The 25,310-nt window shown below is 37.9% G+C and overlaps 4 protein-coding genes across 5 annotated transcripts in view; 2 read left to right on the top strand and 2 right to left on the bottom strand.

Moving 5' to 3' along the window:
• Window positions 1-176: 176 nt before the first annotated feature.
• LOC111330375 (dynein regulatory complex subunit 7) lies at window positions 177-13,752 on the bottom strand. Its single transcript, XM_022935213.2, has 18 exons — window positions 13,559-13,752; window positions 13,083-13,248; window positions 9,282-9,407; window positions 8,407-8,601; window positions 7,475-7,633; window positions 6,833-7,051; window positions 6,320-6,442; window positions 5,934-6,003; window positions 5,616-5,744; window positions 5,308-5,436; window positions 4,764-4,827; window positions 4,141-4,297; window positions 3,580-3,795; window positions 2,629-2,739; window positions 2,413-2,523; window positions 1,733-1,927; window positions 1,044-1,183; window positions 177-342 (listed from the first exon to the last, which is right to left on the bottom strand). The coding sequence occupies exons 1-18, from the start codon at window positions 13,621-13,623 to the stop codon at window positions 261-263; spliced, it is 2,457 nt and encodes an 818-aa protein (XP_022790948.2). The 5' UTR covers window positions 13,624-13,752; the 3' UTR covers window positions 177-260.
• A 68-nt stretch (window positions 13,753-13,820) lies between these two features.
• LOC111330417 (DDB1- and CUL4-associated factor 5) lies at window positions 13,821-21,530 on the top strand. The gene is made up of 8 exons (XM_022935270.2): window positions 13,821-14,171; window positions 14,707-14,850; window positions 15,101-15,137; window positions 17,169-17,308; window positions 17,394-17,526; window positions 18,081-18,294; window positions 18,789-18,983; window positions 19,893-21,530. Exons 1-8 carry the CDS (start codon window positions 13,943-13,945, stop codon window positions 21,123-21,125), a joined length of 2,325 nt encoding a protein of 774 aa, XP_022791005.2. The 5' UTR covers window positions 13,821-13,942; the 3' UTR covers window positions 21,126-21,530.
• A 545-nt stretch (window positions 21,531-22,075) lies between these two features.
• On the bottom strand, window positions 22,076-22,929 carry LOC111330418 (protein CEBPZOS). Of its 2 annotated transcripts, none has more exons than XM_088762467.1 (3): window positions 22,792-22,929; window positions 22,562-22,606; window positions 22,076-22,391 (listed from the first exon to the last, which is right to left on the bottom strand). In XM_088762467.1, exons 1-3 carry the CDS (start codon window positions 22,888-22,890, stop codon window positions 22,224-22,226), a joined length of 312 nt encoding a protein of 103 aa, XP_088618593.1. In that variant the 5' UTR covers window positions 22,891-22,929; the 3' UTR covers window positions 22,076-22,223. The 2 variants fall into 2 exon arrangements, with proteins under 2 accessions (XP_088618593.1, XP_022791006.2); XM_022935271.2 differs by having other exon boundaries at window positions 22,186-22,391; window positions 22,764-22,920.
• Window positions 22,930-23,017: 88 nt separating this feature from the next.
• Window positions 23,018-25,310, top strand: part of LOC111330369 (zinc transporter 6-A) — an 11,228-nt gene continuing 8,935 nt past the window's right edge. The window contains exons 1-4 of the mRNA XM_022935206.2: window positions 23,018-23,419; window positions 24,023-24,078; window positions 25,022-25,108; window positions 25,257-25,310. The exon at window positions 25,257-25,310 is cut by the window's right edge and continues 31 nt beyond it. Coding sequence (XP_022790941.1) covers window positions 23,212-23,419; window positions 24,023-24,078; window positions 25,022-25,108; window positions 25,257-25,310 — 405 coding nt within the window. The 5' untranslated portion in view covers window positions 23,018-23,211. The remainder of the gene's footprint in view (window positions 23,420-24,022; window positions 24,079-25,021; window positions 25,109-25,256) is intronic.

Genomic DNA, 25,310 nt, shown 5'->3' with positions numbered 1-25,310 from the left:
TTAGCGGGCCAGTGTAAAACTCTACTGATAATAAAGTAACTTAAGAAGTGAAAAGTTTTCACTTTTCTTTGTATCATGTGCATATTTCAGCTGACTTGACTGTGGGCTCCTCAATTAAATTGTGGTCTTTCTCCTGCATCGACAGATAGTTAGCACTATCAGGCGATCAAACCAGATCAAAGTTTTATTTAGTGTTTATTCAAAAACTGTGAGTAAATACAGAGATACACATATATATAAATGTTGATATCCACAGCAGATTAGAAATGCTCTGCAAGTCTTGGATCATTCCTGAGTTTATGTTCCAGCTGAACATACTTTTGAGGAGCCAGTTCTTTATGTCTGGAAAAGAAAAATAAACAGGTAAGTAACACGAAGTCTGTGGGAAAGACAACAGAGGTGTAAGGCTCTGAGTTTTTTAGGGGAGCGTGGAAAAGCGCGAAGTAAGCCCAAAGGGAGAGCCACGCACGAGAAGGGGAAAAACGCAGCCTTGTTCTTTCAGCAAGACCATGAATCAACCTGACCTTGAGACGTTTTTGTGCTGTGGGAGAAGTTGTGTTTGAAGAAAGAACTGACTGTTCCTGGGAAAATAAGATGTTTTTCTACCAAGTACTTAGGTATGAAATTCACAGTAGGTGAAAAATACTGAACTCCTAAGGTGTCTGATATGAGCCATTAACAGTCACCTTGAAATTTTTGTATTGACTGAACAAGAGATATTTTGCGATTTTTCTAGTGGGATGATTAAATACCCAGTCTGAAAATTAGGTTGAATCAGAGTTCTTTTTTTGCCTTTTTCCGTAAATGTCACGTTCAGACCCACTAATAATCACTCCCATTTTAGCAACAAATAACTCTTAACTCGTCCACCCTACGAGGGGTAAAACTCGATAGTAGGGAAATAAAAATCTGAATTCGTTTGTTCAAAACACCGACAAACCTTGCCATACAACAGACAAGTACTAACAAAAAAGTACACAATCCAATGGGAAACCGAAGCAAGATCTTTTATGTCTCAGTGGCTATATTATGAAGAACTATACCTATTAAGGCGTTGTTCAAGGATATGTATTCTAAACATGGCTTCGCTACAATAGTTGAGGTATTCTTCTTCGTCTTCTTTTGTCATGGACACTTGATTCTGCTGATACCAACTTTGCTTGCGTTGTAATTCTTGTGTTTCCTATAGTGAAGTAACGAGAATCTGTCAATGAAATCTCCCTGAGCCCCATACATGTGACGATTTATCTTTCATTGATTTTAAATCTAAAATCATGATGATGAGTAAAAGACAAAAAAAAAATGAAAATCAAACTGTTCTACAATAAAACCAGGTTAATATTGGAACTACAACATTAATATCTGGAATGAAAAATATCAACACAAACACACGAAGTAATTCTCAGAGATATCTTTCCATGTGATTCGATGAATAATGGCACCAAATCTGCAACATTTTAACTATCTTCCAGTCTCAGTTGCAGAGGGTGTAAAAGTATATAGCTTGCATAAACTACTTTAACGGTCAAACTAAGATTGCCCAGCTGGGACAGACCCCAGTTGGAGTGGAAAATGGGAGGCAACACTGAAATATCAAGCTCCTAAGAACTAACTCAAGTTTGAGCTTTAGTCGTAATCATATGACTTCTAAACTTTTCAAATCTGACAACCGACTCACTGAAGTTGAACAGTGACTTACTGAAAACTGAAGTTAGGCTTTGACCATACTAACCTTCTCAAATCTAGCCTGAATGAGGTTTGCCTTGTCAATGAGTCGGTGCTTTAGATCCTGTAGGCATTCCTCTTTGAGTTTATAAGCTTCATGTTGGGTGATGTGCGGTGGATCACCAATTTGTGCCAGGAATGGCGCTAGGTAATCCAACTCAAGTTCATGCTTCTTTGATGCTTCCTCTGCTGCTTTACGCTCCTAGTGCAAGAAAATCAATCAATCAATACTCAAGTTGTGAAAATAAGCAAACAAAAGGGTAAATAAATAAGAAGAAAAGGAGTCCTACAGCAGCAAGTTCTTCCTTCACAAATACTCGGATGATACGATTTGTTTTACCGGAGGCGCTTCACAAAAAGTCTCAAAGTGTCATGTTTAAAAGTTTTAAGGGAACTTCTAAGAATTTCAGAATGCATGGAAGGAAGGTTTGCGGGATGCATGGTGGAGTAACAGTAGTAAAACTATAATCAATTCAAACTTAATAGTTGTTTTGTTTTAGTTTTGTATCTGATTGGTTGAGCACAAAGTAAATATAAGCGACCTGCCTGAAGCGTGGGAAAACGCGGGTCACAAATCGCGATTGGTTCTAGTTTGCATCTGATTGGTTGGGAGGGTGATTGCAGGTTTTCAAAACCAATCAGGGCAACTGGCTCAAAAGAGCTTGTATTTGAAGTGAATAACCTTACCAGTTCTTGGCGATGCAACTTGGCTTTCTCGTTTCTCTCTGTATCATACACTGAAACACTCAACTGGGATGCAGCTTCCTCTTTGATTCGGAGCTGAAGAATTTCTCTCACCTTCAAATAAAACGACTTTTTAGCAAAAGCATTCTTCATTATAACGTAAAAAAGGTAAGAATCAAAGTAGCGAAAGATCAAAACAAGATGTATTACGATGCTGACCTCCTCTTCAGACGCTCTTATCTGATTCGTGCTCTGCTCCTCAGCATCCACAAGTTCCACCAACATTTCGTAAACATATAAGTTTTTCTGTGGTTTGATGAGCGGATCCACCTATTGACATGAGATTAAAGAAATAGACAAAGTTGATTACTAAGGTATCCAATTCACAACACTCAGTCGAAAGTGAGTTCCTTCCCTTGTCTTTGTTCTTGAAAGCACACGTACCGGCACCCTTTTCAATTTAGTATCGAAAAATCCAAGCAAAGTATTTACATTTTCCAATCCGAATGAGAGAAAACATCACAGCCCGGGAAGGAGCTGATAAAACTCAGAGTAAAACCAAGCAAGAAGCCGACAGTGCAGGAAAATGCGGCGGACCCTAGTCCCCATTGGTTTTTGCTCAGCATCTGTTTGGTTAACAAGATGGTGCATGTTTTCTGGGCCACTGACAGAGTGTGTCAGTTTGGAATCAATTTTGACATAAGATATATATCTTATTAGACTTTTTGTTGTGTAGTATCGCTGAGTATTTTTACGAGTTGTGCTGTATTTTGACGAGCCCATAGGGCGAGTCAAAATACAAATAACGAGTAAATACTCAGCGATACTACACAACAAAACGTCTAATAAGTTATTTATTGTCCTATTTTCTTCAATAAATGAAGAAATTTCTTGGTTGTCTAACAGTTTTTCTTTGTTCGATTCAGACTAATAAACTTGGATCTATATTTGCCAGCCATTCCGACTCTTCGTCATTGGAAATGTGATTCAAATTGTCTGTCATTTTTTTTTTGTAACTTCAATCTAATTCTTTGCTTGCGCGATGCAAGAAAACCTGTCTAACCGGTTCTCTGTAGTACAAATACCGCATGATATTTGTACTCGTTTATGGCGTTATTTGTACTCTTCGGAGTGTAGTTGGATAATAATGACAGTTACTCTAAAACTCACCTGGAAAGTGGTTGTCATATCAGGTGTCATAGTCAGTGTCCCTCCTTTTTCTGTTGTGTATGGAGGGCGGATGAATTCCCTTGTGGAGGCTGTCACTCTGTTGTCTTCCAAGTGAAATGTCAAGCTGATTCGCTCATCAGAGACAAGGAAAACTCTCTCAGCAACATCCTCGTTTGCTTCTTTAGCTTTGTTGCGGTGAAATCTCTCAACTATTTTCTGTAAAAAAAGAAGCATTAACTCTTCCGTTACAGATATTTCAGATAATAATCTGAATACCAACTCTGAATTTTTGGTTCTAATGTCTGCGACTGTCCACCTCTGTATAATAAGTACTGTGCATCAACAAGGTGAACTGCTTTTCCTGTTTCCCCAGAAATGGAAATTCCTAATGTGATAGTAGACTTGTAACTGCAGAGGCAAGCTTGCCTCTCGAATCAGGATGTACAATTAACTGTCGCGGGCTCCACACTCACTCTCGCACGCTAGCTCTGTGCTTCCTACTCAAACAGCATACAGTTTTCACGATTAAAAATGCCAGATGGAACTATAGTTTTATCTTACCACAATTGGTCTTGAGTTTGCCTCCTGTGGACCAAACTTTTTCACCCGTTTACCAAAAGTAACCTGTCGATAGTACATGAAGTCGTCTCTATCCACATAACTTTCAGTCATTTCCTCAGATGATTCTTCACGCTTTACAAGGCCGTCAATTCGCGCACTGAAAAAAAAAATCCATATTTATTTAGTGAGGTTACTGAAAAGAAAAATCAATTTATAGCAAAATACCACAATATTGGACTTCTCTTGAAAAATTATTTGTATTAAACTATTAAAATTGTTAAGGTAAATTTCGGTATAAATCCTTGATTCAGATTTTTAGTTTTAAATTATCATTTCTGTTACAGGGATCACTTAAAACTGTCAAATCACACTGTAGGAAACGAGCACTGATTCCAAATGAACTCAGTTGTGTCAATCAGGGGTTCTCTCCTGCAATCGGGCTGGACAGTTTTGTGTAGGTAACCTTTGTAACAATTATCGCCCTGTAAGACTGATTGAAAGTTTTTTTTTTCCCAAATGATTATAATTGAAGTTTTTGTGATTAATGCGTTCATACAGCGTATAACTTTAAAAACACTAATCACGAAAAATAAAAACAAGGTTAACCAGTTATTTTACAGTACCTGCAGTAAAAGAGCATCATTCTGTCGGATTCTGGACCGGGTGAGCTCGCCTTGTAGGTATGTTCTATAAAAAATGTAACAGGATAGGCAACAAAACATCACTTTTAAGCTTCAGAGTTCTCCGTCCGGGTTAAACTCGGTCTAGAAAGTAGTTAAAGGACTATTAAATGCAAAACAAGTCTGTCACCTTACTAACTGTACAGTTCACTTTCACAATAAACGGAATTAAAGAAGATCTATCTAAACCAAGACTACCCAGGCTATGAAAACCAATCCGATGGGAAAACTGAAACAATAGATTCTAACATTTTCTCAGGAATCTTCGGCAACATTCGAAAGTCATCCGGAAGTCTCTAGTAATGTTCGGAAGTCGATGGAAAGTTCAGAAATTCAAGTGATAACGAAAACCACACACTTTTGAATAGGAAAGGCATGTTTTCAGGACAAGAACGCATTCTTAATGATTCTCCATTCGTTTGTGCGGAAAACAAGGCAAGAGAAATTGTGCAAGGAACAGATGGTGATGTTATGAGCTGACTCTGACCTTTGAGGCAGTCCAGCCTCCCTGGTGTGAAGAACTCAGTGATTAGTCCTGTAGTCATGTTATGCACTTTTGTCTCTAGCTTGTCAACCCTGTGTTTGTAGATTTCTCTCTTCTCAACAAGATCTTTTACTGTAACAATAAAAATAATTATACAAATTACCGAAACGCATTTTGACAATTTGTTAACGATTCTTTTTTCGTAACTGCTAACAAACATAAGGGCCACTATTTTCAAAGAAAAACTCTTTCAACACAATTTACAGGGTGCAAAAAAGACATGAAAAACCGTTTGGAACCTAGATACTCACATTCATAGTCATTGTAACTTGATAGTGAAGACACCAGACCATCTTTTAACAAATACTCGGCCAATTTCTCTATCTTGGCTTTCTTGTACAACTTGGTTTTCTTGCCGTAAGGACACCTTGTTTGAAATTCTAAATTGAGGGAAAAAATGAGGTGTTAGTTTCATCATTCTGAAAGCAACTTATTCCCTTCCAATTTGAAGAATTAAAGGAAAATGTGAAAATTGAAAAAAGTAATTTAAATACTAGGTATTTTAAAGTTAAACTTAAACGGTTGTCTTTTAATTACCATTCTTCCTTAAACGCAAACAACTTCGTTACCTTTGAGTGAAATTTCAATCGGAGCAACCCAAGATGGAGGCAGATCAAATTCAGATCCATCATCTTCATTCTGAAATCAAACAAACAAACACTGAACTGAAAAATTGCAATGAACAAGATATCATAAAACAATAAAACTTGACAGATTTAAGCTGTATTCACATCTGTTTAGGTTAAGATCAATTGGAAAAAATCCTATATTTTTTTGTTCTTTAAATCTGTTTTATTCATTTCTGAATCATGGGAGCATCTTGTTCAGACTGAGGTGAATTTCATACTCCTGTTCTGCTACCTACTATATAAAATTATTTTCACCACCCAAAAGAGTGTTCATTTTTTTTGTCCAATTAATTATCCCTTTCACCATTCTACAGGGGATAAAGTACCTCTTCATCATCAATGTCAAGAGGATCTGCTTCATCCACAGATGGGATCATCAACAGAGGTTTTTCTGTGGTGGAAAACATGAATTCCCACTTGGATGCATCACCCAGATCATAAACAAGATCCTGTGAAGAAAACAAAAACAAAGTCATCCCAATGGTACACAAACAAGATAGAAACTGTAAAAGTATAATGACTACCAAAAAATAAATGTCTAGTACACCATAAATTTTCTTGATTGACGTCTGAGTCCAAGTAACTGTGCAACCACCCCTCCCCTAGCACAACATGAAACTTAACTTGTCATCAGTTGAATATTGTTGGGTTAGGGGGGAGGGGTAAGTGGGTAGTTGCTCAGAGACTGACATTGCATGATCCAATTTTTTCACAATTATTAAAATGGAAACCTACAAAAAATGCACAAATTTCCAGCTTAATTTTTGACATAAATGCTGCCATCAATAGATTTTCAAGGCCATGTCTACTGATCTGCAAACATATTCACCCCTTCCTACCTGAACACCGTGTGAGCAGTCCTGCATGTTGACCCAATAATTCTTGTGATTCCAAACACTTTCAATACCAAGATAAACATTATGGGTGACAGGGTGACAAACACCTGTCAGAGTCTCAATGAAGAAGCTTTCAGGAACCTCTCGTTTTCCTGATAGGACTAACACCCAGGAGTGCACCCTTAAACCATGCAGCTTGTCTGGCTTTGGCTTTTCAAGCTCCTACAAAGTATAAGTTAATATGAACAGAAATGATATTTTACAAGTACTAACTTGAAAAGATTTGGTGTCATTAAGTGGAGTAGTTTTTCATTCTGTAGTGCTTTTTTTTCTTCTTGATCCATATTAACTATTCTCTGATGGAACATAAAATAATCTAAGGGCAAGAACAAGGTTGATTTCAGAGAAAAAAGCCAGTCTATGCTATATGGAAGTCATTAATCAAGGAGGGATCCACTTTAAATTTATCAAATGCCTATTTAAGCCATTTTTATTAAAACTAACACTTGTTAGAACATTACAAATTGTCAGAAGGTTCAGTCTGTTTGATTATAGTACAGGTAACTGGTTGAGGTTTGGAGTTCTATTATCAACTTGTGCAAAAAAAATATCATTATCTAGACCCTTACTTAAGCTAAAACTTACAGCAATTCTGGCATTTTCTTCATCCTGTCGCTTCTTTTCCTTTCCATCTTCTTCTGCTTTCTTCTTTGCCTCAATTTTAGCTTCAAACTTGCTTCTTAAATCTTTGGAAGGTTTCACAGTGTACTTTTTAACTTCTTTTTTCACCTCTTCTTTTGTTACCTTGGTTTTTAACAAAACAACCCAAAATCAAGGTATTCATTTTTTTCATCACACTTCTTGACTAACTGTAAGTATATGTCAAGTGTTAAGCACATACACAAGGCTCAAAGTGACAGCCAGTCAGTGGGCAATGTCTGCTCAGATATAGCTTTTGTCCAGTCAACTCTGTGAATGGCCGAACATTTTGTCTGGTTGTTAAAGTATGTAGATAGATAGATACACTTTATTAATTTTAGAGAGGGTGGCACGGAATAGTTGAAGTGGCCCTCTATAACACCCACCCATCCCACCCCAGGGGAGGACATCCACCACACAGCAATCTTGTGTGTGGGAAATTAATGTCTCCTACCCCTAACCCTGCAGGAGACAGAGCCTATGGTTTATTCATCCTTATCCGAGAAGACTAGAATATCTATCCATTTCTTGACATTATAGAAAGGTAGCAAATTCTCCTTAGTTATTTTAAGAACATGAGTATTGGTCCGGCCAGGGCTCAAACCCTTGACCTCCCGCTCAACACAATCCGGCACTCTAACCAATTGAGCTAACCAGGGGAGGGGGGGGCGGTTGTAAAGAAGAACTTACTTCTGAGCTTAGTTAACATTTTAAAAACAGCTGTCAGTATCACTTTTCTTGCATTGAGTTTGAGGCTGCATGTATAATGAAAGCATGATAAATATGCTCGTTTTATGAGGGAGGGGGGAGTAATCATTGAGATATAACAAGACAGATTTCATAATATCATCTGCCTGAAGAGACATATCTTGACATACCTCATCTTTTTTCCTCAGAAGAGGGCATATTTCCCTTGTTTCATCCATAAGTGTTGTTTCTCTGGTTGCATATCCACAGACACAGTAAGCATCATAACCCGCCCCAATCAGCAAAGAACACAGCAGCACACTAAAGTCAAAACAGTTTCCCTTTTGACGAGTTAGGATAGTTGTTGGTGATACCAGTTCACTTGGCTGACAACAAAGAAGGTGATATCAGGTTAATCCTACAGCTAGGTATATCAGTGATACAATTTGGCACACATGCAACATGACCCACCCTACTCTAGCATGAAGTAATGGAAGTTTCGCCAGTCTCTCATGGCATATTGGTCAATTGCACCCTTCGTGTACCTCCTTTTTAACACTATTTTTATTGGGCCTCTCTAACTCATGAACCCTATGTCTCCCTCTTCTGCCCCTGGAGTAACAGAGAGGGGTCAGAAATAGGAGAGACCTGGGAAAGAAGGTTAAGAGTCCTGGGTGAAGTTCAAGAGGCATGGAAAGGTTAAGTGTCATATCCAAGAATGCAAAAAATGACCTCATCAGGGAAGAAATTCACTAGATCTTTTGATCCAGTTTTTGTTTTGTAAAGCGTTAGGCTAAATTTCTCTGCAGGTGTAAATATCAGCAACCACAATAATCAGAAGTCATCCCTAACAGAAGATACAGTGAATAAAACACCAAACATTGTACAAGCTGTATCAACATTTACATGTAACTTGTTGACTGAATCTAATATATAAGAAAACACAATGTGTTATAATAACACATTATGTTTTCTTATACATTAGATCCAGTTAACAATACATCCTTTGAACATTGAAATAAGGTACATAAGGAAACATTTTATTTGTTTAAAAAAATAGACTTACCAAGTCAATTGGTGGATCTAAGGGAACAAATGTTAAATAGTCAGAAACAAACTGTGCACAGCCATCATAATCATAGACCTCCTTGTACGCCAGTAGAGTCGGGCGAAGCGTTGTACATACAAATTTCTAAACCAGAAAAATTTGCACATATTAATAATAATAATAATAATAATAACGAACTTTTATACAGGATTGAAAACCCATCAGTGTGTAACACTGTTGTCCTTGGGGTCCTGTCAAAATAATAAATAAATAAATAAAATAAAACTTAACAAGATATAATCATTGATCTTAAGGTCTAGAAAAGCATACAATAAAATAAAATGCTCTGAAAAAGGATACCTATAACCATGTTTAGATCGATTTTTTAACTAAAATAATCTCGCAATTTGTTCTTAAATTTCAGTCTCGAATCTAACGACCTTAGTTCAGCAGGCAAGTTGTTGAAAGTCTTTGCTCCTTGATAATAGAAGCTCTTTTTACCAAATTCTAAACGTACTTTGGGTAATTTCACTGATATACCGTTATTCCTAGTGGCCTTAGAATGAACCAGTCTTTCGAAGTAGTTCTTGAAGGATGTGCAAACATTATTCAGGAGACAGTCGAAAACAAACAAACAGCTTTTACGCTTGATCAAATTGTTCACGGATGGGGGATTAAAAGAACTATTGCCAATAACTTTAAAGCCACGTCGTTCGATGTTCTTTATCATTTCCTTTCGGTAATCCGGAAAGCTAAGACCAAGTGTTCCGCAATAGGTAAAAATAGGTGCGATCATAGTGTTATAGATCGATTCTGCACACTTTTGGTCAATCAAAGGACGAATTGATCGCAAGAGATTAATTCTGGTTGCAGCTTTTTTATAGATTCGGTCAAAATGTGATGCAAGGTTTAGTGATGAGTCAAGGTGAACACCTAAGTACTTATAGGTAGAGGTGTTATTGATGAGTGTCCCATTAACAGAAAGTTTAAGTTCCTTGTCTTGAAGGTTGATTCTTTTAGCTGTTCCAAATAACATAGACTCCGTCTTGTCCTTTTTTAGGTTAATGATCAGTTCGTTGTCTTTAAACCACTCGCACAGGTTATTCATATCCTCGCTAAGGCTTCTCTGTATAGTATCAATATCTTTAGAAGAGGTATAGATGACTGAATCGTCAGCATAAGTGATAATCTTCGAGTGTTGAAGCGGTTTATGTACATCGTTGAAAAAGGTAATGAATAAGATAGGACCCAGGATACTTCCCTGAGGAACACCTGTGAGAATGGGTTGAGGTTCTGATAGCACGCCTTTATATTGGACAACTTGTGATCTGCAGAAAAGGTAATCAGTGAACCATGCGAGTTCTGTTCCACGAACTCCGTAAGTTGAAAGCTTGCATGCTCAGGAGGCCAGAGTGACTGATGGTGTCAAACGCCTTTCATAGATCGATGAAAACACAGCCTGTCAGGTTACCATTATCACCTTCTCTTCTGATAACATCGGTTAGATGAGTAACGGCCAGTTCAGTAGAGCGCATGCGACGGAAGCCGTACTGAGAATGAGAAAGTAGACCATTCTGTTCAAAATGAGCCATCAGCTGTTTAAATACCACTTTCTCCAGGATCTTTGACATTGAAGGAAGTATTGAAATAGGCCTATAATTGTCGATTTCGGCCATTGAACCAGATTTAAAAAGTGGTACAATTTTAGCCACTTTCCAGTCAGTAGGTATAGACCCTGTTGCGAGAGACAGGTTAATTATATGCGTGAGAGGCTTGGCTATTATATCAGCAGAGTCCTTTAACATTCCAGAAGGAAAGTTGTCAAGGCCAGAGGACTTATTTCTCTTAAGGCTCTTTAATGCATTAAAGACAACCTTATCCGAGACTGATCTAAACTCAAAGTTCTCTAGCGGCTGCTGAGTGTCTATTGTAAGGGGCCTTTTCCAGACAAAATTACAAAGAGGGAAGATCTTTCTTTTTAGAGATCCCGCAACATCAGTGAAGAATTTGCAGAACGAATTTGCAATAACCTCTTTGTCGGTTTCTACTGCTCCATTAACGAGAAAAGCTGCTCCTGGTTCCTTTGTAGACTTTGTAGGGTATAGTTTTTTAATAGCTGACCAAAATTTGTTAGGTGAACCCACAGTCTCCTCTAAGAGTTCACGGTGATATCTGCTTTTGCAGTTTTTTACCATACCGTTAACTTTGTTTCGTTGGCGCTTGTACGAAGACCAGTCGATTTCACGATTTGTCTTTCTCGCTTTTCTCAAAAGCTGATCTTTGGTATTCATTTCTTGCTTTACCTTCTGTGTAAGCCATGGGCAGAGTTTCCCTTTGATCCTCTTCTTTATAGCTGGCGCATGCTTATCAATACATTTTTTCAGAATGGCTTTCAAAAAAGACCATGCTTCATTAACACAGGAGGATTTCAAGACAGGTGTGAGACTATTGGACCGTAAATCATTGCAAAAGGATATAGGATCATAATTAGCATAGTTTCGACAGGTGATGGTTCTTGGCTGGAATTTATGGTTATGCAGCTTCCGGACACAACCAATCATATCATGGTCACTTAAGCCGGCGGGAATGGTTTTAACACTATAAACATTCTGAGGGCGATTTGTGTAAATCACATCTAGCAGTGTTTTTGAATCTTGCGTTACCCTCGTGGGATCCTTGATTAGCTGTTTAAGGCCAAAAGACAATAGCATTGCCTTCAGTTCTTTGTTGTCTGAGCTTACCAAATAATTGCAGTTGATATCGCCTGTCAAAATGCATTCTTTGTTTTCAGATGATACAGCAGAAAGCATCGACTCCAGTTTATTTTCAAAATCTGCACAAAGATGCTTTGAAGAACTCGGGGGGCGATAAATAAAACCAATAAGGATACCCTTAGATTTTGGAAATAGAATTTCTATCCAGATACATTCGATCCCATCGCGTTCCAGGTCTAGTCTTCTATGAAAGGGGACAGAAGAGGAGATATAAACTCCCACACCTCCACCTTTGCCTGTTTTCCTCGGTCTATTAATGAACGTATAGCCATCCAGTTGAACTTGAGCCTCTTCACTGTCCGATAGATGAGTCTCACTGAGGGATATGATGTCTATATGCTTGGAATCATCGATCATTTGGCATAGACTATCCTTATTCGCCACGAGGCCTCTGATATTTTGATGAATAATTTTAAGCCCACTTTTCGTTGACAAATCCCGAAGATCAGACAGGATGTCATGTGAACTAGAAGAGCCAACAGGACCAGGTTGAAGTTCAACATCATTTGCGAGACGAATAAGTAGTAAGGAAAGAGAGGAATTAATCGTAAAACGGCATCCAAGGAGTAGAAGTCTTGAATTCGGCAGCTGGAGATTCTTTGCATGTTGCGAGCTCGGTGACCGATGGTTAAAATGTTGAATTTTCACTGTCGTCAGACCGTGAGAAATAAAGAGAAGATTATCACCAGATATATCGAGGTCAGGATTAGTCTTGGGAAGGAGTGCACCAGAGAAACAAACGTAGAAATAAAGCAGAATGATCCAGTATCTAAGAGCTCTAAAAACGTGACCGTCCGCCATATTAGTTTTTAAATTATCCAGTATTTATTTTAAATGAAATGCAGCAATCTAGTTCAGAACAATTCATAAGTCTCATGTGTGTTTAGTTAGCTTAATCTCTCGGACAGGAGTACGTAAGTATTTAATATATTTTCACTACAAAACAGGGAAAATCTTAATTCAAAGAAAAGTTAAGGGGTTTCTGTCGAAATGATGATTGTTCTCTTGTTAATTTTTCGCTGTGGTAGTTCCCCTGTCCTATTACCTCAATTCCACATTCATTCACAGGATTTAGGAACAATGGCTTGCGATCACGATAGAGGTGAACAAATTGACGTCTGAAATTTTCACAAAATGACAGCAGAAGCTTCTCTTTTGGGGTATTAGACTTGTAGGAATCAGGAAGAGAGGCCCTGCGTGCATCTTTGTTTCTGCAAGAGATCAGAAAATATATGTTGAATGTACATAGATTTTGTACATAAGTTTGATTTTTGTGTCACAATAATTAAATGAAGGATTATTCCAGCGGCACACTTTATCATAGTACAGAGGACACAAGCCCGGTCTTTAAGGGGGAAGGGGGACTCTTTAACAAGGATGATCTAAGAAGTTCTTATGTGCGCCCCTGCATACATGTACAAGAAATCGCCTTGCTGTAGGTGAATGCATTAAGAGATCGATTCGTACTCAAACTTGCACTCTGGAAATTATAAGCTGAGGTGAGAGATGACAAGAACTCACGGTAGTGAACTGATATCTGGTGCAGTAACTTGAATTTTTGCTAATTCCTTCTTCAGGGACTCCATATCAGTCGGCTGGAATGATCACTCGCCTTAATTTAAACCCTGATTTTGCACGTTGCCTCAGAAATAATTTCATAATTTCGATAATTTTGTTTGAATCTTCTTAGCAACGGCAACTTGGTAGCCACTTCCTTTACAAACTCGGAAAAAAGACTGAAAACGAAATACTAGGTACTAGGACCCAAACTCTCACTGGGGTTACTCGGGTGGTCCTCGCAATGTTTGCGTTCAATAAGAGATGGTTTGCTTCTGTGAGGTGGAAACCGTGACATCCTTACTTTTATCTCTGTAAAATCCTTCGGAAGCGACTAAGCGTTACGAAATGTCGTTTAAAAATTATCCTGGGCGCGGAGGCACTGTTAGTCACCTTTCAAGCTTTCCTCAATACCAGAGCTTAGCAGAAACGTACGGCTGTTCTGCGGTACACAGGTCGTTCTTGTCAGATTACTTTGCTCGGTGCTCTAGCCTTTATCACCTTGATTTATTGGGACATTATGGTTGCGTAAATGCTGTAGAATTCTCAAATAATGGCGGAGAATTCATTGTTTCAGGTTTGGATGGGATATTTTTAGTATTATGACTTTTTTGTTTATCGTGCGCTCTTATTGGCTGATGCGAATCCATCTTGTCTTACTCAATTAATTGCATGTTTTATTCACGTGACTCGAACCTTGTTGTAAGTGGCACTGCCAGGTGCGGCCAAAAAGCCAAAAATATCCCTCTGGATATCCAATCTTACCTCAACATAACTTTTATGTTCTCCCTTTTCTGCAAGGGAAATCCTCTTAACCCTTTAACCTTCAATGGGTGACCAAGACAGAATTTCTCCTAACAATATCAGTACAATATTAAGCAGACAAGTGATGAGACTAAATATAAATATCAATTAGGAGATTAGTAGTTGATCCAATACCAAATTCTCAGAACTAACATTATAAGAATTGTATGGTAGACAAAGGAGAATTACTAAAGAGATCTTGGGAATAGAAGGTTGAGTGAAATTTTTGCATTGCAAAACTACATTTAAAAGGCTTAGAATAGGTCTAGTCAGGTAGAAGTTTATTTTGTTCAACCCTTTGTTTTAAGGTGGTGATGATCGTCGTGTTGTGGTATGGAACATCAAAAAGTGTGTATATGGAACTCAACCTCCTGTGTCAATGAAAGGAGAACACAAGTCTAACATTTTTTGTACTGTTTTTGACAACGATAACAGGCACATTTTTTCTGCTGGTAGGTTTATAATTCCTTAAGGTTCAAGAGGGATCTATTTCAAATTTCTGTTCATAATATTAGTACATAATCACAAGTACAACTTACAGGAATTTTATATCAGCATCCAAATTGGATGTTATGTTTCGAATCAAGCCACATTTTGTTTCAGACATGAAAATTTGATGCAGTAAGCATTATGGTACCAAAGTATTTGATTGTCAATCTGTGTAGTGCAAGCATTTCTTATCAGTACTTTTTATTTTAATAGGCAATGACAATCAAGCCCTTCGACATGATTTCACAACGTAAGTACGCTACCATTCTTGAACAATTGTGTGACGTTTTGTAACACTAAAAACTTATTCCAATAAGAAAGAACTAAAGCAACCAAACCAACACATCTATATTTGTTTTGATTGCAACTTGGATTATCTCATTTGTATTCTTTATTGAACACAGTGCCTCTCTTAACTCATGAGCATGTAATAGGTATTTACAAACTGTTGGTAAACCAGACAATTATCAGGTGACCTGTAAAGGACCAGCAATACTCTTGGGTGGGGAGGGGCACTATGAAAGCAAAGTGACCCTTGGGTGGGGAGGGGCACTGTGTAAGCAAAGTGACCCTTGGGTAGGGAGGGGCACCATGAAAGCAAAGTGACCCTTGGGTGGGGAGGGGCACTGTGAAAGTAAAGTGACCCTAGGGTGGGAAGGGGCACTATGAAAGCAAAGTGACCCTTGGGTGGGGAGGGGCACTGTGAAAGCAAAGTGACCCTTGGGTAGGGAGGGGCACTATGAAAGCAAAGTGACCCTTGGGTGGGGAGGGGCACTGTGAAAGTAAAGTGACCCTAGGGTGGGGAGGGGCACTATGAAAGCAAAGTGACCTGGCCAGGTCTTTAATCCTTTAACTCCCAGAAGTGATGAACATGTAACTTCTCCCTATAATATCCATACATTATCCAGTAAACAGATAGTGTGAGTACTACAACACATCAGGTAGAAGTTGTTACCTAATGACTGAACACCAAATTCTCGAAGGAAAATGTGTATCAGCTGGAGGGGAGAATTAACAATCAGATATTGGTAGTTAAAGGGTTCAATTTCAACCTTTAATATCCATACATTATCCAGCAAACAGGTAGTGAGAATTCTCAAACTTATCAGGTGCAAGTTGTTACCATGATTGAATGCTAAATTCTCATAACCAATTAACAAGACAATGTGTAGCAGCTAGAGAGGAGAATTAACAATCAGATATTGGTAGTTAAAGGGTTAACCGAGCTCTCTGAACCACGCTCCGGTTGTTCAAAGGGTGGATAACGCTAACCAACAGATAAATCGCTATCCAGCGGATAAGTGTTACCAAAACATACTGCACTATCCACCGGATAGAGATTTATCTACTGGATAGCATTATCTATCCTTCAAACAACTGGGGCATGGAGTCCAGCACATAAACCGTTCATTAAGCTATCCTATCTGCTACTTAGCTAATTTATACAGCATACATACATCCTTTATTTGGTAAAGCAGGTTGAGTAGATGGCAGCTATTACTGATGTGGACCTGCTGTCTACTTTACACTATGATATATTTACATCTAAAAATATATCCTAATATTAATTATTATAATAAATACTTCAAACAACAACAAACATATGAAACATATGTATGAACTGCGGTTATGAAACGTATATGTGCACGATCCTTAGCAGTAAAGCACTATTTGAGCAATAGTGAAAATCAGACCTGAAAAAAATTTCAGGCCTGTATGGGATTCGAACCACTGACCTCTGCGATACTAGTGCAGCGCTCTACCAACTGGGAGCAGGCCATCAAATTAATTCGACATAAACCCGTAGATAATATATCAAACAACAACAAACATATGAAACATATGTATGAACTGCGGTTATGAAACGTATATGAGCACGATCCTTCGCAGTAAAGCACTATTTGAGCAATAGTGAAAATCAGACCTGAAAAAAAATTTCAGGCCTGTTGTTGTTTGATATATTATCTACGGGTTTATGTCGAATTAATTTGATGGCCTGCTCCCAGTTGGCTTGTTAGCTCAATTGGTAGAGCGCTGCACTAGTATCGCAGAGGTCAGTGGTTCGAATCCCGTACAGGCCTGAAATTTTTTTCAGGCCTGATTTTCACTATTGCTCAAATAGTGCTTTACTGCGAAGGATCGTGCACATATACATAATAAATACTAGTAATAAATAAATGAATAGATAAGCATGAAATGACTGTATAAGTAAATATTTAGCCTTCTAAATATCTCATTTATCCTTGCTTTTAACATTTTTTCCTCCTGGATTATATTTTAGTGGTGAGACAGTTGGTATGTACTATCATGATGACCCAGTTTATGGACTTAATATTCACCCAGAGGATAACAATGTGTTCCTTACAGCTTCTGATGATGGAAAAGTTATGCTTTGGGATATAAGGACATCTCCAGTTAGTGGTATGGAACATTTTTGCCCCATTTTTTTCAAACTGTTGTAAAGGCATCAACACACATTAAGGTAACCCAGTTAATGTGCTCGCAGGTTCTTCAATGTGTATTGCTCATCATGAAGCAGCTTTCCATGCTGCTGTTTTCAATCCAGTGGATCCTAGTTTGATTGCAACAGCTAACTCCAAGAAGGGTGTCCAGCTTTGGGACATCAGGGTTCCAATAAGGTATGTTACAAATTGTTCCACACTTTTCACTCTACAGGTCAAAAAAAGCATGTTCCAACCTCCCTGATTTAAAAAATTATTTTTATATTAGAAATCATGTTAGCTGGTAAAAATGTCCATCAGTCGGAAAAATCATTCCTTCCTAGCTTCATTAGGGTTGTTTGTTAATTGTTTCACTCAGTTTTCTGGAAAATTGTCAAATTTGTACTTGGATAAGCGGAAGAAACAGAAACCTAGTTATTTGTGCATTGGACTCTGAATCAAGGTGTGATAGAAACTTGGTAAGTGTCTTGGTAGGGGGGGGACCCACCATGGACCAACAACATGTCAAGGAGGGGTATGTAGAAGCGCTCTTAGTTGCTTCGCGCTATAGAAATAACATAAACCCCTGGTAATAATGGAACACTACAACAGGCTTGTAACTACAACCTTACAGGTAACAAAGAAAAACCTGACAACATCATAATGAGATATTTACAGAGGTAGTTGAATAATTTTTTTTTCAAATTGTTAACATAAAATAATAATCAGTTTTTAATTATTATTTTAATTAGTTGTTTAAGGCAGTTCAGTTATGGAGCACCTCAGATGTGTGCCATGGGGTTAAAATGGAATAAAACAGGTGACATGATAACTGCCCTTCGTCGCCGTCTTCCTCCAGTTCTCTATCATGTGACTCAGTCATCAGCTGTGGCAGAGTTCCACCACCCTGGTTACAATAATGTGTGCACCATGAAAAGCAACTGTTTTGCCGGAAGTAAAGATCAGGTGATTATTTTACTGTGTGCCGTGTCAAACAACATTTGACTGTGAGCTGCAAAACTTGTTTTCTTTTTAGTTTATAGCATTTTTAACCTGGGTAGGAGGGGCACTGTTCAAGAAAGAGTAACTTTCTTCAGGGGGTGAGTGGTAAAAAAATCATTGGGTTAGGTGATTATTTTACTGTGTACTGCATCAAACAACAGCTGATTGTGACCTGCAAAACATGTTTTCCTTTTATTTTATAGCATTTACAACCTGGGAGGGGGCACTATTAAAGAGAGGGTAGCTTCCCTAAGGGGAAAAAATATGTAACCTTGTTAAGGCTTAAGCAGCATTGTTGTCTGTCTCCTTGTTTGTGGATATTATCAAACCACAGAAATTGTGATCACACTGATTGTTTGATGATTTAGAATTCTGGCAGACTCAGCAACTAGGCAGTGCACTAACTTTTGGGCCACTGTCTCAGATTGACAGCTGTTTTTGTATGTGCTATCTCTCAGTTTGTTGTCTCTGGCTCAGACGACTTCAATATTTACATTTGGGAAGTGCCAGATGATTGGGCAGATCACAATGAGGTGCTGACTATTGGTAGGGCATTCATGGTACTTCATGGTCACCGCTCTATTGTTAACCAGGTTCGCTTCAACCCTGAGACACATATGCTCTTATCAGCAGGGGTAGAGAAAGTGATAAAGGTTAGTTTTATTGTCATTAAGTTTGAGAGTAGAAGGCAAGGAAGAACTAGCTGATGGCTAGTTTTTGTGGACACTGATTTGTTGTCAGATAATTTTACCATAAAGTTTGCACAAACCCTCAAGCAAATTCTTAATGGGAATCAATTCACATATCTGAAGTGGTTACTGGTATATTATGCATTCATTCCACTCAAAAACTGGCAAGTGACTGATGTACAAGTTTCTTCAGTGGTATTGTGTACAATATTTGAATGATTATTTAACATTCTATTATTATGGTAGAATGAGATGAAAGTAGCTAGCTAAAGATGGCAGATCAGCCAGGCATTTTAGCCAGCTGCTGGTCTTATTGAAAGCTCTGAGTAGCACATGGAGTGAGTAGTGATTTCTTTACCAATACGCTTCTCAAGCAATTGTAATTATGATAAAATATATATCTGTGTGATTTCATGCAATAAGCATTTACAACATAACCAAAGTAAAGTGTGTGCTCTGATTGGTCGGTTCAGCATCCACCATTTACTCATGGGTGTACGCTGCTGATGTGAGCAAATTGAAAGACTAGTTTTCTACACGCGCTTGTCTTTTCTGGTCACGTAAGATCTGTTAAATAAAAGAAAACTCTTTTGCTACAATGTATCAAAGGAATGTTATGTTATAAAACAAATGGTAAACGCCACAGTGCACACTATAGAGTTATGGATGCACTTGAGAGGTTTGCTAAGCACTCAAGAAGCTAGCGTCATTCTCTGCTATTGCCTCGCGCGACTCTTACGCTTCTTTCGTGCTTAGCAACCTCCTGTGTGCATCCATAACTCAATAGTGTACGCTGTGGTGTTTACCATTTGTTAATTAGGGTATGTTGTTTTATATTTGTAGACAATTAAACTGGGACTTTACCTCCTCCAGGTATGGAGTCCTTTCCCAGTGCCAAGAGGGTGTAGCAAGAAGGATGCCAGCCATAAAAGCCGCCGTGAGCTTTATTCTCATAGCGATTACCTAAGTTTTATTCAGTTTGGTGGTCTACCTCTTAATCATGATGAATATGAAAGCAAATCAACAGTGGAAGACCCTCGTATGTTAGCTTTCTTTGACTCTCTAATACAACGTGAGAAAGATAATCTCCACTCTGACTCAGAGGACAGCTTGTTAGATGATTTCCATCTTAGTTTTATCCTTCAGCCGGATAGCAGTGAAGAGAGTGATAGCGATACAACTGAGACCAGCATGAGCCACTTGCTCCTCAGGGAACTTTTACATCGTCCAAGCCCTGGAACATTAGAGGGACACACAGCAACAAACAGCTCAGGGCAAGGTGTGCTGAGACGGCTGAGAAAACTCAGGGACACTGCTGTTATTCGTGATCTGCTTAATGCAGATAGCAGTAGTACAGACAGTGAAGAAGAAAGTCGTGTTAAGGTTGTTTTACCTGCATTACCCAGTGTTCTCGAGAGTGGTGAAGACACTACACAATCTACAGTTCAGTTTAAAAGACACAAACCTCACACAAAAAGACACTACAGATCTCGAAACAGATCAAAAAATGTAGATGATACCTCTTCTTCAGAAAGTGCAAATGAAAGTGACTATAGTCAGCGAAAAATACAAAACAGAACTGATAAAGACAGTTCTCTTTTTGAAACCAGTAACAGCAGCGGCAGCAGCAATAGTAGTAGTAGTAGCAGCAGCAACCACTCAGAGAGCGATTCTAGAAAGTCAAAGGGATCCAAAGAGAACACAGAATCCAGCAGTGATGATGCTAAGATTTGCAAGTTTTCACACAAAAGAAGAAAACTCCACAAGGCAAATTCAAGTAATTCATCTAATTGTTTGGAAACTCAGGAGAATGTGTGCAAGGCAACTGAGGTCAACACCACTGGATCTACAAAGACTCATCGACAACTTGATGGCAATAATAGTAAAGACAGTCAAAATGCAAACAACATATTACATGGAGAAGGGATGATGAAAAGTGATAGATATGGAACTTCTCAAACAGATTGCTGTTCAGATTTGCATGTGAATAACGAAAAAGTTACCCCCCATGAGAGCGGTTTGACAGATCTTTCCAATTACAACTCATGTGGAAACAAGAAAAGTTTTTATGATCAGGGAGATGATCACGAGGAATCAAGTAGATAATCCTCTTAAATGTTATCCTTTCAACTTTCAGGGTATAGGTGGTATACCTTTTCTTGTTAAAAAAAATTGTAAGAAATTGGAGTTTCCCGCAGAACACTCCCTGTTTGCTTGATATATTTTTTAAATTGCAAGGAGAAGCGACATTCATTTTGGAAAGTTAAGGTTTAACAAGACGCTCACTGCTTGATGCACAAGCATCGCAAAGCGTCCGAATAAACTTCAAGAAAGTTTATAAACACAGGCAAAATGGTCAAGCATGAAGTCATATATTTATTCATGAGTCTCCCTTAAGACCCTAACCAGTTCTGAAGAACATGTTAAACAATAATTGAGTTTTATAACTTCAGTAAGAAGGGTTTATAAGCTTTGTATTTTAAGACTTGATAAACAGATCCTTCGTCTGCATCACTGTCAGACCATCCAATGCCTCAAGTTAACTCTCTAATCCTTACATCAGTATGCATATTCTCCATACTGTTCTCCAGAGATTTCTTAAGGTGCTAACTATGAGAATTCGTTGAACCATCAAGACCTTTTTTTGGTTGGTGATCATTTCCTTTATTCTCGTGACCATAATGTTTGATTTAGGGGTGATATTGTAAGGAGAAATTAGATACTAGTCACTGTTAGGGATCAAAGGGCTAATGATTGGTGAAAGTTGAATATAATATTCTTTGAAATAAAGTGTTGATGTGGGACAATGAAGTGACTGGTGTTTGTGACTTTTCTCTCCAAGTGACTTTCACTTCACTTAGTGGGTTCAGCTTATTTGATTTTGTTTTACTATTTTCAATGTGCGAAATCTGGCATACCTTATCATCCTCATCACCTGGCTAAAGCGAATGGTGTTCTGTTTAGAGGAAATATTCCAAAGAATGAGCATCAACATTTTTAAACAGTTGCATTTTCTGATCATTGCTTTCTCTTATACCTCTTTCTTTTAAATATTCTTAATCTACACAAGCTAATTGATTTTTCTTGTAGCTTTGAGTACTTTTGGTCCAGACTATCCAGTTTGGCAGTTTCTTATTCTTCATGCAATTGTCCAAAAAGAGGCTCATTTTAAGAAGCTCACTCCAGTTCAACTGAGAATGAGTTTCAGTTTCTTGTTCCTTGATTGATACAACTGACTATACGCGGTGCAGTTGACACTGGCTGTTCAGAGTCTCCTTGATCTTGACAGGAAAGCACTCTACTTCCCCCAAGCCTCGGCATCAGCCTCACGTGCTCCTCTATAACCACCCAACTCTGCTGATCTGTAGAAGCCTTCAAGAAAAAAAATCAGTAAGAACTACCAAAAGTATCATAATGGGGATAATGTCTTTATATAACTTGTCGCCAACAGCCCACAAATTAAGAAATTTATGTCATGGGCAAAGTTAGGAGAAATAGCAGTCAGATCACGTTAACGTTAGTGGAACAATCATCATACTAACCTTCCAGAATGGCAGGGTAGTTGTCATCCATCCACTTTCTGTAATCTGATGGAAATATGAGACATTGAAAAGTCTTGGCGTAGATGGTTAAGAGGATTTAATTCACTGCAATATTTTGAGATGAATGAGAAGCCCTCTCTAGCATATTTCCATTATAGATAAACTTAAATTGTTAAAAAAAAATCGGTTTTTGGAAGCTGACCTCTACTTGTGTTCATTTGATGCCATACCCTATAAGATCCTATCAAGAGCACCACTTCTCCAACAATTGCTGCTTTAAAGAGTCTTCTCCAACCAGACTTGCCGGCCATGTTTTCGCGTGTTTGCATTCATAACATCTTCTCAAATATATAATGTATGCAACACATTCTGTCTCAACTACGTCATTCCCAGTCCTTATTACTTTGAACAATTTTAGCGGACATGAAGACTGGGATCTACGTACGTGTCGAAATTCGCAGGCTCAAAAACATGGCTGCTTGCTTCCTTTCATTACAAGCATGACTATTCAAATCTACTTAAGCATTTTTCGTGTTCGTCTTGGCCCTAAAGGCGATATTTAAAGAGCAATATGGTATCTGTAACAGTTGAAATTTTTGTGTAACCTTTTATAAGAAGGAGATAGAAATATTGGTGCAGCGAGCGACTCAATGAAAATGGATAGCTCACAAAAACTCCAGTCGTATAACAGTGCGACTGCGGTAGCTACACCAAGCATAGGAACGGATAGATTGCTTAGATATCTTCCTAAAAAACAGCCAGAGGCTCTACAAGTTGCCATAGATATTCCGGAAACTGGTATCAACCAAGTGATGAATCAAGACGTCTTAAACGCAGGGTTGAACGCTCTAGAAAGAGGTAAAATCACTATTGGCATGATTTACTCAAGCATCATAAACACGGGTTTGATTTCTGCACAGCTCATACCCCATAATAAATACAGGTCCTGGATAAAAAGAACACTGGAAAATACCATGGACTATGGTTTTGTTTTACAAAGCACTAGGGCCGTGTACATGTCGAAATCGTACCATAATATTTAACCATTTATTAATATAATAATGCCCAGTTGGCCTAATTTAGAGCAGCTATTTGTTTTATGAGACTCAAATATGTAGGCGCTTGCATGTAGAGATGACAGTATACTAAGATTTCCCGCGATAAGTTTTAACATTTGCAAGGTCTGCAAAAATATTTTATGCCTTGATATATCTCAAAAGTAAAGCACTTGACAAGAGACTATTCAAGATTTCTACTCAACCCATGTTTCATTATTCATATAGTTCTTGGATAAATGAACAATGGCAAAAACAAAATCAATTTATTGTAACTGTTCACAGGAAATGTTAATGTCATCAATAAGACTATCACAGTACTAATGAGTAATATTGTGAAACATTTTGAGGAAGTAGTATAATTGTTTTTTTTTTTTTTTTTTCTCATATTCTGAATACTTAACAGCAAAAAGTTTGCGAATGAGAGGAACAGTGAACGATGAGGAGCGGGTGACATTGTCAGTAAGTTTACAATTGTTATCATCCTAACTGTGGTTATATCAAAATCATACAAAAATTATGTGAATTACAGGTTAAGAAATGAATATCAAAGCAATCTTTGCAGTAATGAACACTACTTGAGCAGGCCTGAATTTTTTTCAGGCCTTAGTTTCATCACTGTTTAAGTAGTGTTCATCACTGGAAGATTGCTTTGATATTTATTTATTATCATTCTTTCAAAAGTTCTCTTAATGTGTGCAGTCATTGTTGATTAATAAGGGATGAATACTTGTGTAAATATTGTGCTTTGGTGTTGTCTTTAGTTCAAGTTTCCTATATTCAAAACTGATTTCCATGCATAAAGGCTGATTGTTTCTAAAGAAACTGTTTGGCGCTGCATTGGTGGGGGTAACGAAATAATATGAATATATCAGCAAAGTTGAAATGGTAAATTGGCCACTGTTACAGTTATAAAAGCTGACGTTTTGAGCGTTAGCCCTTTGTCGGAGCGAATGGCGAAGGGCTAACCCTCTGATGAAGGGCTAACGCTCCGACGAAGGGATAATGCTCGAAACGTCAGCTTTTATAACCGTAACGGTGGCCAATTTACCATTTCAACTTTGTTGATATATTCAAATGATTTCCATGCAGTTTCACATCCTGCAAGCAAAGTTAATTATACCAAAATGGATAGTTAAGCATTTTCATACTTTAATTAATAAAATGCTATTACTCTTCTGTGCTTCTTGGGTTTCTCATTGAGCATGAATTCCTTTTTTAGAGAAAAGGAACAGTCTAGTGAATGACGAAAAAAGACTCATTAAATATTTTTTTAGAACAAAAATGTAATTTTTTAAAATAAATTCTGAATTTTTCCTTTTAATTCAGATTAAAATTTAAGCATAAATAGTAAATCATTTATATTTCTCAGTAAACCAGACTATCTTTAAAACTTACTTTTTAGAGTGCTATAAAGCCATTTCCACAAAGATCCCAGCCAATTGTGAAGCGAGTCAGAAGGGAACTTCAGAATGTTCTTGCTGAGAGACAGGTAAATTCAAATCAATTTGTCCAAGACAACAAATATTTTGAATTTCTTCTAGTTAATTATATGTTGTAGACTTATTGAGGCTAAAATTTGGATCTAACTGCCTCATGTTTATGTACATAGAACTCATCCATGGTAATTTCTTTTACAGGGATGGAAGATCTTCTGGATGATTATTTTAAATGCTCTTTGTTCTTTTGGACTT

Source organism: Stylophora pistillata, chromosome 6, assembly GCF_964205215.1.
Source record: "Stylophora pistillata chromosome 6, jaStyPist1.2, whole genome shotgun sequence".
NCBI classification, from domain to species: Eukaryota; Metazoa; Cnidaria; class Anthozoa; order Scleractinia; family Pocilloporidae; genus Stylophora; species Stylophora pistillata.
The sequence above is the reverse complement of the archived record's forward strand: the minus strand, read 5'-3'. Positions and strand labels throughout refer to the sequence as shown.